General features: G+C 41.2%; 1 protein-coding gene across 1 annotated transcript in view; it reads right to left on the bottom strand.

The window, feature by feature from the left end:
- cep162 (centrosomal protein 162) overlaps nt 1-16,580 on the bottom strand; it is a 114,019-nt gene that overhangs the window by 38,967 nt on the left and 58,472 nt on the right. Inside the window, exons 18-23 of the mRNA XM_080192814.1 lie at nt 16,027-16,139; nt 14,602-14,720; nt 12,931-13,053; nt 11,835-11,998; nt 10,469-10,573; nt 334-561 (exon numbers count right to left, since the gene is read on the bottom strand). Coding sequence (XP_080048940.1) covers nt 334-561; nt 10,469-10,573; nt 11,835-11,998; nt 12,931-13,053; nt 14,602-14,720; nt 16,027-16,139 — 852 coding nt within the window. The remainder of the gene's footprint in view (nt 1-333; nt 562-10,468; nt 10,574-11,834; nt 11,999-12,930; nt 13,054-14,601; nt 14,721-16,026; nt 16,140-16,580) is intronic.

Below are 16,580 nucleotides of genomic sequence, written 5' to 3'. Positions count from 1 at the left end.
ACATTGGGTCAGATATTCTACCCATCCTGCGTGTTTTGCAGCGGTGGAGGTGGCGTGCAATTGGCTAGTAGAGGCATCTTCTGGTCCTGCCACTGTCAACAGGACTTCCCGTTGAATGCACCCCTTTCCAGAAATCCAAGACAAGGTGCAACATCGGTGAGAACGGCCAGTAAATTCCAGCCATTATCTCCCTCAGCAGCAGAGGTTATGAAGACATCACAGAATACTGACTAATAAAAATAATAAACATATTGAAATTTGTTTGCAAATTAGATGTTTTCTCTAAATCTTCTCCAAATTGACATCTTAGTGTGAAATGACAATAAAATATACCTTCATTTTTTGGAATTGTTGTTCCATTACTCTTAAACTCTTCTTCGCTTCTTCATCTTTTCCTTCAAGATCAGTTTCTAGTTTCTTGATTCTTTTCTCTAGCAATGTTCTTGAATGCAGTTTGCCTGCCATTTCAGAATCTGCTTCAGGTACAGATGCAGCAGCATATATAAGAGCAGGCAAGGAGTTTGGATATCGCCTTCGAATTATTTCTTCCATTTCCTTCACCTGTCAGAATTAAAACAAGGAATTAGCTAGTTTTGTACTTACATGTCATCATGTATTGACCCAAGAAGGGTATTTTTGTTCTTTTTACTCCTCATCTCAGAATTAATGGATTATTATAATTGTGAAAATGGTTTTAACAACAAATGGTAATCTTGCCTCCTTTTAGGTTTTCATATCCAATTCTGGCTAGGCCAACATTTATTACCCATCTCTCATTGCCCTTGAGAAGGTGGTGGCAAGCCATCTTATTGAATCTCAGAGCCATGCGACCTAGTTATACCCATAGTGCTGACAGGAGGGAGTTGCAGGATTTTGATATACTGATAATGAAGAAGCTGCAAAATATTTACAAGTCATGAATCTACATAATTTGGGGGGGAATGGTATACCCAAGTTTTGCTCACCCTTGTTCTTCTAGCTGGTAGAAATCGTGAGTTTGGAAGGTGCAGTCAAAGGAGCCTTGTTGAATTGTTACAGTGCCTCTTGTACATTGGCGCACTGTGGCAGCAATGTGTGCAGTGATGGAGGGAGTGAACATTTAAAATATTGTATAGTGTGTTGAGAAAGTAGGTTGCTTCATCTTCGACATTGAGTGTTGTTGGAACTGTACTCTTTAGGCAAATGAAGAGTGCTCCAGCTTACTCCTGGGTTCTACATTGGAGATGGTGGACAGATAGGCAGCTACCACAGCTTTTGTAGCCACAGTAATTATGTGGCTGGTCCCATTAAGTTTATGGTCAATAACATTCAGTGCATTACCACGGTTGAGTCACTCACTGTTGTGTATTATAGACATGACACCCTGGCTGAGAGAGGGACTCCCGTGCATGAACTAATCAAGTTACAATTAGAATTCACTGGTCATGCCTGTATTTGGATCCTTGGGCAGTTGGAGAGGAAGATCATGCAAGCCAACCACTTGAGTGTTTTCTCCATCTAAAACAACAGTCTGCTTCTTTAAAATTTTCATGAGGCCCAATTCTCCATTGGTTATCACGACTTCAGCCTAGTTCAGTCAAATCATCTCCAGCCATACACGATCCATCAACACTGGAATGTTTCCATTCACTCTCTGTACAGGCAAATCTGCTGTTTGCCCATTGAGCTGCACAGCCACTTCAACACAACCCAAAGGAACTACCTATGTATGTTTCCAGCACTATCCTTAATGGCCTTAAGGGAATGTATTGGAGTTTAGATTGACAAAGAAGTTGATAAAGAAGGGTAGGAGAAACTATGAAGCTAGGCTAGCGCTTAATATAAAAAAGGATAGCAAGAATTTTTATAAATATATAAAAAGGAAGAGGCTGGCTAGGGTGAATGTTGGACCCTTAGAGGATGAGAGGGGGGACTTAGTAGTAGGGGATGGGGAAATGGCTGAGGTCTTGAATAACTTTTTTGTTTCGGTCTTCACGGAGGAGGATGTGAATAATTTGCCAGGTGCTAGCGATGGAAAGATGGTAGGAGTGGAGCGTCTCAATGACATTATTGTTACTAGCGAGGCGGTGCTTGACAGACCGGAGGGACTGATTGTGGACAAGTCCCCAGGACCGGATGGAATGCATCCGAGGGTTCTGAAAGAAATGGCGGAGGTGATAGTGGATGCCTTGGTGGTTATTTTCCAAGTGTCGCTGGATTCCGGGGAAGTGCCGGAAGATTGGAAAATGGCTAATGTTACGCCGTTGTTTAAGAAGGGTGGCAGGCAAAAGGCGGGGAATTATAGGCCGGTTAGTTTAACGTCTGTTGTAGGTAAAATGTTAGAATCCGTCATCAAGGAGGAAATAGCGAGGCATCTTGAGGGGAAATCGCTTGATAAAGCAGACGCAGCACGGTTTCGTTAAGGGGAAGTCGTGTCTGACAAATTTATTGGAGTTCTATGAGGACGTGTCTAGGGCAGTGGATAGAGGAGAGCCAGTGGATGTGGTCTTTCTTGATTTTCAGAAGGCGTTTGACAAGGTACCTCGCAAGAGGTTATTGCAGAAGGTAAGGGGACATGGAGTTGGGGATAGGGTGTTAGTGTGGATAGAGGATTGGTTGTCAAATAGGAGGCAGAGAGTGGGGGTCAATGGGTGCTATTTGGATTGGCGGTTGGTGACTAGTGGAGTGCCCCAGGGGTCGGTGCTGGGGCCTCAGCTATTTACCATTTATATAGATGATCTGGAGGAGGGAACCGAGTGTATGGTGTCAAAATTTGCTGATGACACCAAGATTGGTGGAACGGCAAATTGCGCGGAGGGTGTGGAGAGTCTGCAGAAGGACCTAGATAGGCTGGGTGAATCGGCCAGGAACTGGCAAATGGAATTTAATGTTGGCAAGTGCGAGGTGGTCCACTTTGGTAGGAAGAATGGTAGGAAGGACTATTACTTACGTGGCGAAAAACTGCAGCAGGCGACGGTGCAGAGGGACCTCGGGGTCCTTGTGCATGAATCGCAAAAACCCAGCCTGCAGGTGCAGCAGGTGGTCAGGAAGGCTAATGGGATGCTGGCCTTCATAGCGAGGGGGATTGAATATAAAAGTAGGGAGGTCTTGCTGCAGCTGTACAGGGCATTGGTGAGGCCGCAGCTGGAGTACTGTGTGCAGTTTTGGTCGCCGCACTTACGCAAGGATATTTTGGCCTTGGAGGGAGTGCAGAGGAGGTTTACTAGGCTGATACCGGAGTTGAGGGGGTTGAGCTACGAGGAGAGGCTGAATAAACTAGGCTTGTACTCGTTAGAGTTTAGAAGAATGAGGGGAGATCTCATTGACTCATACAAGATGATGAATGGGATGGATAGGATAAAGGTGGAGAGACTCTTCCTGCTCAGAAAGGACAGTAGGACTAGGGGGCACAGCCTCAAGATAAAGGGGGGGGCGGTTTAGAACGGAGTTGAGGAGGAACTTCTTCACTCAAAGGGTGGTGAATCTCTGGAATTCTCTGCCCGTTGAAGTGGTGGAGGCTGCCTCGCTAAATATTTTTAAGACGCGGGTTGATGGGCAAGCGAGGGGATTAAGGGTTATGGGGAGAGGGTGGGAATGTGGAACTGAGACATGACAGATCAGCCATGATCTTATTGAATTGTGGGGCAGGCTCGAAGGGCTAGATGGCCTGCTCCTGCTCCTATTTCTTATGTTCTCATTGTACACTGTCTTTGACACCAGCGTGATTGCTGCCCCAGCGTCAACTTTCATCCTCGATAACTGTCCATCCAGCAGTCTCAGTATCTGTGTGTAGTAGGAGCAATGCTGAGAACATTTAGTGATAGCTCCTCCATCGATTGAGCCTCTTAGCAGGGATATTTTTTGTTTATTTTGTTTAAATGCTATCATGGTTTGTTCTTGTTAATTTTTATTCATAGCTCATCTTTTCTTCCTCCAGGCATGCTTTATGCGTTCTTTTTTCCACAGCTTTGACATTCTTTATCGTTACAACAGCATTCAACAACAGAATGCTGGGGGGGAGCCACTTAGCTCGGCTGGGGGGACGGAGGGGGAGGGGAGCCGCTTAGCTCAGTTCGCTGCACAGCTGATTTGTGATGCAGAGCGACGCCAACACACATTCAATTCCTGTACAGGCTGAGGTTATTCAAGAAGGCCCGCCTTCTCAACCTTGTCCCTCGTCTGGAGTATGATAATCCTCAGGCTAAATCACCACCAGGCAGCTCTGCCTCTCAAAAGGGTAGAGCAGCCTACGATCATCATGGACCATGGCAACTTTACCTGGCTTCGCAAACTGCTAACATGTACGAGTTTTGGTGACTTTGGGTGCCAATTTAGCATACCTTTTGCGTTTTCAAGTACACAAACTTAATTGCTGAGTCTTCTTTGCAGCCAGTTTCATAGAAACAGTGACTTTAGTGGCCTTCTGCAAAGTAAGATTACTCTCAATTGACAGATGTCTTTGTGTCGCTTCAGAAACAAAGCTGTCCCAAATAGACATTCAGCATATCTCCAAACTCTTAACATTCTGCAAATCTTTTAAGCACTACCATGAAATGCGCAATCGACTCTTCCTCCTCTGGGTTTTTTTTAAATGGAATATGAAGTTCTTTGTAATCGCCAGGGGTTTCGGAGTAAAATTAACCTGCAGAATGTTTACAATCAGTTTGTACATTTTAGTGCTGGGTTTGTCAGGTTACACTGAATTACGGAGCAGATTAAAAGCTTTTCCCTCCATCACGCTCAGGAAAGTGGGCAGCACAATATCTTCAGCTATTTTGTTTGTCTGTGCAAAATAGTCAAGAAGCTTGGTATAACAGCTGCATCGTTCTCCATTTTCATCAAAGGGTTCCATAATACGGAGAACTCTTGCTATTTTGTCACTTAAGCAGGTTTCCCTTATGCATGCTTCACAACAGCTGCCTCCATTTTCTTACACACACAGTCCATATAATTGAACATCTGCCTCTTATTTTCACAGCCAGCTCTACATTCTGCTTGCAGGATATTGTTTACTCACATCCATCTAGCCCATTCGTTTCTGTAGCACATGTGAAAATTTTCTATTTTAATTTCTACTTTTCCTTGCTTAATTTCTTCACTCTGGGTGGCTAGCAAGCGCATGTCTGTAGTCCACATTGCTAGTTTTTGTTATGTATTGGCAATGTGATATGCAGTCCAGATTTTGGTTAAAAGCGGCTATTGCTTTATTAATGGTTCTTCTCTCCCTGTTTCCCACGCTATTCATTTTTGGCACATATATTAATATAGCAGAGCTCCAGTGATAGGAATAAATAAATACATAATATCCCCTAGCATCCTGAGGATTAACAATGACCATAAAGTTAACTGAACCAGCCACTTATCAGCCCAAACCTGAATGTTGTTGAACATGGGCACGGATTGCTTTATCATCCAAGGACTTATGAAAAAAATTGAACACTGTGCAGCCATCAACAGACATCCCCACTCTATGCTGAAACTGTCTTGGCCAACCTGTATTGTCAAGTGTTGTTTTTTTATGGGTGATCATCACATTGTTTCTTCTAAACATATGGGAAGAATTCATTTTGTTTGTTGGAAGAAACAATGTGACCATCACCCATAAAAAACAATATTCTCAACAATGCAGGTACATGGTGCCACACATGATCTCATGCAGCTTGGCCACAACGTTATTTACCACACTGAGTTCATTTTCATCGATGCACTGTAAACCTATTGCATTTTCTCTTAGTCTAACCCCAATCAAAACCTCATGATCTCTTACTCCAGTATGACCTTGTTTCTCCCAATCCTTTGTGAATCTTGCCTCTCCTAATGCTTTTCTGGTGTCCTACAAGTTACATCACCCTGTCAAATAACTTAAACCTTCCAGAAAAGCTAGTGATATTAGTTCCAACTCATTTTAGGTGCAACCAGTCTGGTTTGTAACGATCCCGATTCTCCCAGAACGAGTCCCAATTTTCCAGCAATCTAAAGTTCTCCCTCTTGCACCATCTCCAGCCTCTCATTTATCTGCTCTCCCTTTTTGAAGACACCAGCGACTGGCACCGGCATTAATCTGATGAGAATTATTTATAAGGTCTCTTTCCTAGTTCCCCAAAATCTGCAAGCAGGACTTAATCTTTGTCCCCTTAATCCTGATTAAATACTTTATCAAAATTATACAATACACAAAATCCAAATTAAAGTTTTATGTATTTTATCAAACTTAAGTTTATTTATTTGTGCACAAATAGGCTCACATTAACATTGCAATGAAGTTAATGTGAAAATTCCCTCGTCACCGTATTCCAGCACCTGTTCAGGTATACCGAGCAATTTACATAGCCAATGCACCCAACCAGCACATCTTTCAGACAGGGAGGAAACCAGAGCAACCAGAGGAAACCCACACAAACATGGGGAAAATGTGCAGACTCCAGATAGACAGTGACCCAAGCCAGGAATCCAGCTGTGTCCCTGACGCTGTGAGGCAGTAGTGCTAATCAGTGTTATTGTGCTGCGACCATTGGCTACTCTTAGAATTAATGCAGATTAATTGATCTCACATTTTCTGGGTTGTTTAAATTAAATTTGTTTGCCTGTAGAGTCAGAGCATAGAAAAAGGACCTCTGGCCTATTGTGACTGCACTAGCCATCAGGCACCTATTTATTCTAATCCCATTTTCCAGCACTTGGTCCACAGCCCATGTGTCTCCTTGTGCTGTGCTGTCCAAATGTGATTTTATTTCTTCCCGGTCAGTTCCCAGACTGGGAGAAAGACTCTCTCTTTATCCATCCTGCCCACTGCCTCAGCTTTTCTGGTAAAGGTACTCTATACGTGCAGCTGTAATTGACATACTATGGAAAACAAATCTGAGGAAGAATTATATAAACTACTTGATTCACAAAGTTGTTTATCCTAACCTCGGTAGCTGAGAACTGAACAGCTGATCTAAGAGAACACTATAATTTATAGATGTTAGGCCAACTATAATCGAGAAGGATTTTCACTTTTGAGATGTAATGAGTTTATATGAACCCAGTACATCCCAAAAGTGCTTCACAGCAATAATGTACTTCTGAAGCAGAGACACTGTTGTAGTTTAGGAAACAAGATGGCCAATTTTGGATACAGAACGGTTCCGCAAACAATGTGCTAACAACAAGGTGATCCATTTTAGCCATTTAAGTTGAGAGATAAACATTGGCCACGATAAAAGGAGAAACTGCTATCTATTTTTTTGAAATAGTGCCAAGGGATTTTATAGATCACTCTGAGAAGATAGATAGTGCTTTGGTTTAATGTTTAATGTTTGATCTGAAATATGGCACCTCAGAGTGCAGATTTCCCACTGTATTGCACTGAAGTATCAGTCTAGGTTTTGTGCTCAAGTCTCTCGAGCCTTGAGTGGATGGCGAGCCGAGATGACAGTTTGTCAGAGAGTCCTGACCCCAGCAGAATGAGCAGATGCAGCAGACTCATTCCCCAGTGACTAAGCAGCTTTCAGGAAATAAGCTCAGTCCTCTTCTCATAGACTGGTATTCATTTATTTTTAAAAGAAACTGCTGAACAGAGACTGCATGTACCTGACCTTTATCCCTTAACTGATCAATTGCTAGGTGAAATAGATAGTTGCAGCTGTATCCAAGTGGGGTTAAGAAATTGCAAAGTACAACAAGAAATTCATATGTACACATATCCAGTACCAGCTCACGTAAGGAGTAGAATTTTGTCTTTACTGTCTCGGTGGAAAGGTTGATAGGGAAACAGAGACATAGTAAATTACAGCAGGATTAGGCTATTCAGCCCTTTGAGCTCCATCCAACAATATGATCATGTCTGATCCTCTATCTTAACATCATATTTCTGTGCTCTCCCCTTACCCCTTGATGCATTTAGAATGTAGAAATCTATCCATTTCCTTCTTAAATATATTCAGTGACTTGGCTTCCACAGTCTTCAGTGGCAGACAGAATTCCACAGATTTACTACGCTCTGAGTGAAGAGGTTTCTCCTCATTTCAGTCCTAATAAATAGCCTATCCGGTATCCTGAAACTATAATCCCTTGTTCTAGACACCACAGCCAGAGAAAACAACATCCTGGCACCCAGTCCAGTCTGTCAGAATTATATATCTTTTAATCAGATCTCCTCGCATTCTTTTAAATTCCAGCGAATAAAGGCCTAGGAACATTCTGGAAGCAGATGGTGAGGTCATGCTACACATTATTACTATAGCTTAAAAAGGGATGAGGTCCTGAAAGCTGAACATGGGGAGTTAGGTGATAAATTAAGAAGGAAGACCTCCAGGGTAGTAATCTCAGGATTACTCCCAGTGCTAGTGAGAGCAGAAGTAGAATAGACAGGATGACTGTGTGGCTAGAGGGATGATGTAGGATGATGGGTTTTGGATTCCTTAGACATTGGGATAGGTTCTGGGGAAATGGGACCTCAGAACCTATCCTAAATGTACAAAGAGGATGGGTTACACCTCAACAGTACTGGAACTAATATCAGTGTACAGGTGTTTGCTAGTGCTATTGGGGAGTGAAGAGATTAAAATCACTAGGTGCAGCAGAACTCCCCTGTGAATTGAGAACAGGAGAGTCCCCCTGGAAAAGTGCTGTGAAGTTTGTAGCTGCAGATGGGCTGTATACACAAGATGAACAAGGGAAAAGAGGATGAGAACTTTGATAAACCACAAGGAGGTAGCTGTTACAGTCAAGGTCTGCAGGTGTGGACATTCAGGTTATGTAGCCATGTAGACATGCTTGGGTAGTAATTGATTATAATAATTAGGCAAGCATAACAAGGTTGTATCTGGTTAACTAGATTCACCTGACAAATGAAGTAATCAGATTATAAGCTGTGATTGGATGTCAATGACATCAGAACAAATGTATATGTAAATTACTTGGAAGATTACATCAGTAATTACACCTTTGGTTATGTATCACTCAGGAAGTCTACATGCTACTTTGTGGCAGCAGACTTTCCTGCTACAGCTAGAATAAAGGCCAATTTAAAACTCTAAGTTTTGTCTGGTCTCTTGAGGGAAGTGAAGTATATGATAGCTGAATAGTTGTGAAGCTCCACAATAGGAAGGATTTAAACTAATATGGCAGGAGCAGGGAATTCAAGGAGACAGAAACTGGGTTAGAAACAAAAGGCAGAAAAAGTGAAAGCAAAAGAGGAAAACATAGGAATAAAAGGCTAAAGAAAATCAGTGGCTCTACTGGAATAAAAATATTGGACAAAAAAAGGAACTATAAATGGATGTGAGCCTCAGAAGTACAGGATCCTGCATCCCAAAATCCAGAAGGAGCTGAAAACTGGGTCCTGATCTAGAAAACAACTAAAATCCACATTGGACATTGCTGAATGGCTAGTGGCACGTTGGTTGCTTGTCTTTTGGGTTCGGGATTAATGGTGGAATCATTAATCCGTTATCCCTTTGGATCCCAGGAGGGTTCAGCTTGGTGGAGAAATTCAGCTAAGTGGGGAAGGTATTAAATTTTCCTATTCTCCCGACCTCCCCACCCTAGGACACAAAATCTGGAAAAATCCCTGTACGCAGTATACATCCGGTCCTGAGTTTCCCAGATTCAGGGTCCAGTACCTGTATCATATATAGATCATGTAGTCCAACTGATTAGTCTGTTCATGCAGGACAGAAAGAAAATCAAGCTCCCACGAGGAACAATGATTGATATCAAATGAGATGACACATCACTGAACAAAGGTGAAATCTTTTGATGAATCTCAAAGATTGCCTTGTCTGAATGTCAAATAAAACAGGCAGATTGATATCATTAATTTAAGATCCCAATCAGAGGCAGTAACAGCCTAACAACCCACCATGTCCAAAGAACTCACATAAAACAGGGAAATCGGAACAGATTTTCCAAAACATTGACTTAAATAATACTAATTTTAAAATCATTGCCTGGGTTACTGCAGAGGTTTTGAAGCATAACATGAGACAGGACATGTAGAATCATAGAATCCCTACAGTGCAGAAGGAGGCCATTCAGCCCATCAAGCCAGCACAGACAACAATCCCACCCAGATCCCATACCCGTAACCCCACGCATTTACCTTGTCAGTTTCCCTTGCATGTAGGGATTTTTAGCATGCCCAATCCACCTAACCTGCACATCTTTGGACTGTGGGAGGAAACTGGAGCATGCCTGCAGACACAGAGAAAACATGCTAACTCCACATGGACAGTGACCTGAGGCCAGAATTGAACCCAGTCTCTGATACTGAGACAGCAGTATTAACCACTGTGCCACCACGCCATCCACATAGGCCAAAAATTTTCCAGCCCATCCACTGTGAAAATCGTAGTGTGTGAGGCAGAAAATTGGGTAGACCATTTTAAGGTCACTGAGCTCAGGTGGGAATTTCCAGTCTTGGGGCATGCCTGCCTGTCCACAAATGTATAATATTGCTAATAACAGGAAGAAAGTTTAAAATTTAGAATTAAGAAACAATACGAACCTGCCGCTCAAGGTCCTGAATCCGCTTGGCTTCAAGAGCTCTTCCTTTTGCACGTTTCTCATGAGGTGAATGGTTCTCTTTGGAATAAGCTGCAAGCTTTTCTACCTGCCAAAGTAACAACGTTAAAAATTACAAATTCACTAATTTGTGCACTGAAAACAAAAATTTGAGTGATGCAGGAATTTAAAATGCATTTTATTAACATACAACAATAATTTTTTCTTATTCATGGGATTTGAGCATTGGTGGCTGGAGGAGCATTTATTGCCCGACCCTAATTGCCCTTGAACTGAATTAGGCCCATTTCAAAGTCAATCACAATGGATCAGGAGTCATATTATGGGAAGGCAGTGGCCCAGCGGTATTATTACTCGACTAATAATCCAGAGATGCAGGTTGACACACTGGGGACCCCGATTTGAACCTACCAAGACAGATGGTGAACTGTGAATTCAATAAAAATCTGAAATTAAAAGTCTAAGGCCGGGATTCTCCAAAAAAAATTATAAGTGCCAAATCTGCGTAAAAACTCGAGTAAATACCACTGTTATTTTCAGGAGAATTTTCCAATTGAAACTCCCACACTCCATGTATTACAGAGCGCCTCAGCGTGAATCACGATAAAAATCTGTGGGCAGGGCCTATTCCTACTGGAGAGGCCAGCAGAATAGCTCTGAGGAACCATTGCGCATGCGCCTATTTGTCAGCACCGAGATCGGAACATGCACAGTAGTCCTGCATTGCTAGTCTCCCGATCGCCAGCCCCACAACCCCACAATGCTGCCTTTCCAACCTTCCACACTGTAGGGATTCTATGATTCTACCCAGGCCCTATCCCCATGTATATACCCTGCTAATCCCCCAGGATGGTGTGTGGGTTGCACACATCCTGGACATTAAGGGGGGATTCAGCATGGCCAATCAATCAATCTAACCAGCATACCTCTGGGGTGTGGGAAAAATTGGAGTGCCCAGAGGAAACCCATGCAGACACAGGAAAAACGTGTAAACTTCATATGGATGGTCACCCAAGGCCAGAATCGACCAGGGTCCCTGGTGCTATGAGGCAGCAGTGCTAACCACTGTGGCACCATGTTGTTCCTAATAGTTGACAAAGCAAATGCTACGGGGACTGACTAAAATTCATTGATTTGATGTTTACGTGCATAATTGTACCCATGTAACTTGGAGTCTACTGGCCATACCAACTTAGATTTTGCATACCTCAGGTGATTCACCAACAACCATTCAACTCTGAAGTTGAACTATTGGAAGAAAAGGCTCAGAAATTTGAAACTCTTGGTTCATTGGCATTTATCTAAAATAAATAAAGTTACACTTAAATTCTGCTAAGTATGTTGTGTACCTGTTCCTTCAGCTTCTCAATTTCGACATTTGCTGCTTTAAGTCGTGCTGCATCTTTATCCAGCATCTCCTGGTTTTCCGCATACCACTGTAACCTCTTGTTGAGACGATGGATTTCTTGTTTGTGCTGTTCTTCCATTATTTTCATCTCAAACTCTTTATCACCTAGATAATTTTTTTACACCATGAATATGATTTGTAATTAAAAATACACAAGATAAATTCAAATAAACAAAGGCATTTTACGCATTTTCATTCTTCCAGCCATATCTCCAAGTCTCCCCAGAGCAATATCCAACTGTACCTTCAGTCAATTCAGGATTTTCATCTTCACTATTCTATCTGGGTTCATTTCACGTTTTGATTTCTGCCTCTATATCATCTTCCCCATCTTTAAGATCTTCTGTACAACTCACCTCTCTGAGGTGGTTTCAGGTCACCCTCACAACTTCCATCCCACATCTTTGGCCCAGCATTCATTCTTTTTTTATTATATCTCAGTGAACTGCCTTGGTTTTTATTTGGTTTAAGGCAATATGTAAAGTAAAATAGGTATTGTTAGATGGGTAGATTCAGGTTTCAGGCAGAGTAATGGTATTGTTCAGTTTACACTTCATTCTCTGAAGTCAGCTTACGAGCACAGTTCCTAGTTGTAGATCTGAAGGCTGCAGAGTGTACTGGTGGCTAGAGATAATCAGCTACAAGTAAACCTTAGAAGGTTCAAGAGAAGTAGCAGAACAGGAGAAAGAAGTATAAAATATATCAATAACAAATGGAGAATAACAGATGGAAAGTAAAGCCAGAAAGTTTCTTTAAAATAGGCAACCAATTGGCAACATCTGTCTAAAACACCACTACTTTAGGGTAATCTCAAAATATAATCAAGGATATCTTTACATTTGCCAAATTGTGTTCTAAAACTACTGATTTCACAAAAATGCTGGAACCAATTAATCTTCAAGTCTACTGATGGCTTTCTGTCTTCCAATAATCCAGTCGTCTATTATTTAGCTTTGAAACACTAAGACCAACAACAGCGACTCAAGAACTTCTATATGATCTAAATCACCATGACAAGATTAAACTGTATAACTTGCCTGAAGCATAACTAAGTTGTACTTTAGCCATGTTACATTCTTTCTTCATCTTTTCCAGGTCCATCACTAATGCTTGTTTCTCTTGCTTTAGTTTTTTAATCTCTTCTGTTTGTTTGGCTGCTTCTGTCTGAAAGCAAAGGGTTAAATAAACTGAATACAAGAGAGGCGGAATCTTAAATTCTTGCTCAGAAGACCTGCTTGAAAATTAGTGGCTAGTCAAGGTTGATGAGGATACAATTCGTGAAAGCATGCTGCTTCATGCTAGATGGTAGGAAACAGTAATAAAACTGACAGTCTTGTAAAATAAAATAAATTTCAAATTGCATATTACAGAACAACACTAGAAGCCAAGTAGAGCTTTATAACACAGACTATCCTGCAAAACATTTTAGAGAACGTGCACAAGTCTGTGAAGGAGCAAACTGATTTTAAATAAGGGAACTTAATGAAAGTCAAAAACAAAGTACACAGTTTGTCAACGTTTTAAAGTTAACTTTCAGAAAATTTAAAAGAAATGTCTACATGGGGAACTGACGTAAATTGTTAGACATTATATAGCAAAACGAGAAACTGAGCAAGGCTAATATTTAAAACATCTCACTAGCCTTACTTAAAAGTAAAAGATAAATGAACCAGTTATTTATTATTCATGCTCAATGTTTTTAGTATTGTTAACCTGGTAGACTCAGTCCCTTAATGTCATTGCTCACCAGCCCATTAATTTTTGACTTCCCTGTGATGTGAAACCTAGATTTTTGTTTCTGAGCATGGTTCTAAATCCACAGCCTGTGTAATGGAGAAGGGCTAAGCAAAAGTACAATGCAGCTGAACAGGACTAAAAACAGTGCAAAAGCATGAGTTCAGAGGAGCTCAGCTGGGCTAAAAAAAAATGGAGAGAAAAATTGTGAACTCAGAGAGCTCTGCTCAGCTCCAATCTCTGGAATGCACACCCTGCATTATGCAGGAACTCCAGAATGCTTTGTGCTGGAAGTGTCATTAGTTGCAACAACTTCAGCACCACGTTCACTGCTTGTATTTTAACCGCCCTCCCCCTAACCCTGCCAAAAGGGCAGTAGACAGTGGGGGCATAAAGTCCAGTCCCTTATTTCAGCATTTACCATATTCCCAATCCTCAGAATTTTCAGGCGGAGATTAACCTACCAAAATGAAACGCATTTTCTTCCCAAACAGTGGATGTGGAGTCCACATTTGGGATCCAGTCCAGAATTGTGACCAACTCCAAAAGGTTTTTTTTAAGTTGGCTCTTACAGGAATTTACACCTTCTTTCTGAGGAGCATCCAGCATCCAGCTCCCTTACTCCCCAATCTCAATCACCCTCAGAATGATCAGAAAATTGATTAATGATGCTGGTTTCTTTCCTACAATATTTTGTATCCTGAAGTGTTCCTACTGGCTCAGGCCACTGGAATGATATCAAAAGAATCTTCCCTCAACCCTGCAAACCTTGGTAGTGCATCTCTACATTTATATTGGCATGCGCATACCCAATGGCTATTAGAGGCCTATAAACAATGATCTTTTCAAATGCTGTGACACATTAATTACAAAATTATTACCACATCATAACATGCTTTTTGGACATGACAAATAAAACACTTTCTCTCCATGTGTCTGTGGAAATGTACATCATCTTTTGAGACAGGTACTACTTGCCTGTGTTACTCTCAACTGTGAAAGCAGGTCAGTAATTGTCTGATTTTTAATTTGTTCAGATGACTGTACATCATTGACTGATGCTTGCTTCACATTATTCTTGTCTGACTGTTCCCTAATGAGGAAAATGCCAAAAAAATTACACTTCTTAGAAATTAAATACTTATTTCTTAGATTATTCTAAATACAATTAAAACTAAGCATTCTTGACTAAAACAGTCAATTTATTCAGTGCAGTGACCATTTAGAATTTAATAACCTTTTAAAAGTGCATTTTACAGGATGTAGCTGAAGGTGGAGAGGCCAGTGTTTATTGTCCATCCCAAGTTACCTTTCAGAAGGTATTGGTGAGCTGCCTTCATGAACCGCTGCAGCTCCAAGATGTAAATACACCCAGAATGCAGATAGGGAGGGAGTTCCAGGAGTTTTGACACAGCAACACTTAAGGAACGGTGATATATTTCCAAGTCAGGATGGTGATGACTTGAATTCATTTCATTTATTGTTTTCATTGTATACTCATACATGTGACAAGTATAGTTTCTTGCACACTACACAGACGAAGTATACCATTCACTGAGTAGGAAAGCAGAGAGTGTAGAATGAAATGTTACAGTCATAGCTAGAGTGTAGAGAAAAACCAACTTGGTGCGAAGTAGGTCCATTCAAAAATCTGTTCTTGAATCAGTTGGCATGTGACCTCAGATCTTTGTATCTTTTGCCAACAGAAGTAGTTGGAAGAGTGTGCATCGGGTCATTAATTATGCTGGCTGCTTTTTCCGAGGCAGCAGGAAACGTAGACAAGTCAATGGATGGGAGGCTGGTTTGTGAGATGGATTAGGCTTCATTCATGACCCTTTGTAGTTTCTTGCAGTCTTGGGCAGAGCAGGAGCCATACCAAGCAGTAATACAACCAGGAAGAATGCTTTCTATGGTGCATCTGTAAAAAGTTGGTGAGAGTCGTTGCCGACTTGCCAAATTTCCTTAGTCTTCTTAGAAAGTAGAGGCGTTGGTGGGCTTTCTTAACTATACTGCTGACGTGAGGGGAACCAGGGCAGGTTGTTGGTGATCTGCACACCTTAAAACTTGAAGTTCTCGACATTTCTACTTTGTCCCCATTGATGTAGACAGGGGAACTCCCTGTAGGAGAGGGACCTCCAGGTGGTGGTGTTCCCAGGCGTCTGTTGCTTTTGTCCTTCTAGATGGCATGGTTGTAGGTTTGGAGGGGGTTGCCTAAGGAAACTTTGTTCAGGTGAAGACAGCTTGCAATATCTTTCAGAGACAATTATGCCCCTTTCAAAGGATTCCACTGCAATAATACAAGTTTTTTTTTGCTTATACTATTGAATAAGATTATTTAAAGTCAATTCAGAGTATCAATGCAAACACGAACTATAGAAAAAGCAAACTTAAAACCTTACTTTAGTCGGTGCATTTCAGCCATTAAATGCTGAGTTTCTGTGAACATTTTCTCTTCATTTCTTTTATTAAGAGCCTGAAGCTCTTTCACCTGTGTGTAAAGTCTTTCATTTTCCTGAAACATAAATGTTCTTAAATGTAGTAATAGAAGACATTCCTGTCACATCAAATAATCTGTAGTTTACAAACCCAAAATACTTATGAAAAGAGTGAGAGTCCCAAAAATAAAATACTGCTTTCCAGTTACTATTTCAAAAAGTAGTTTTAAATATTGACTTGAATTTATACAGTGTTTTGCATAATTGTTTGGCATTTCAAAGTGTTTTATAGCCACTGAAGCACTTTGAGAGGTGTAGTGATTTGTGTCAGGCATGAAACGCAGCAGCCAATATAACACAATTCCACCAACAGCAATATGATAATAACCAGATAATCTGTTTTTTTTATGATGTTGATCAAGAGGTTATTGACCAGGATATTGGGGTATAACTCACTTATTCTTTTAAATAGTGCCGATAGAATGGGGTCTTAGTTTAACATCTTATCTGAAAGACAC

Source organism: Carcharhinus amblyrhynchos, chromosome 7 (genome assembly GCF_965287045.1).
Source record: "Carcharhinus amblyrhynchos chromosome 7, sCarAmb.v2.hapA, whole genome shotgun sequence".
Classification (NCBI taxonomy): Eukaryota; Metazoa; Chordata; class Chondrichthyes; order Carcharhiniformes; family Carcharhinidae; genus Carcharhinus; species Carcharhinus amblyrhynchos.
This window is presented reverse-complemented; position numbering and strand designations above follow the sequence as displayed.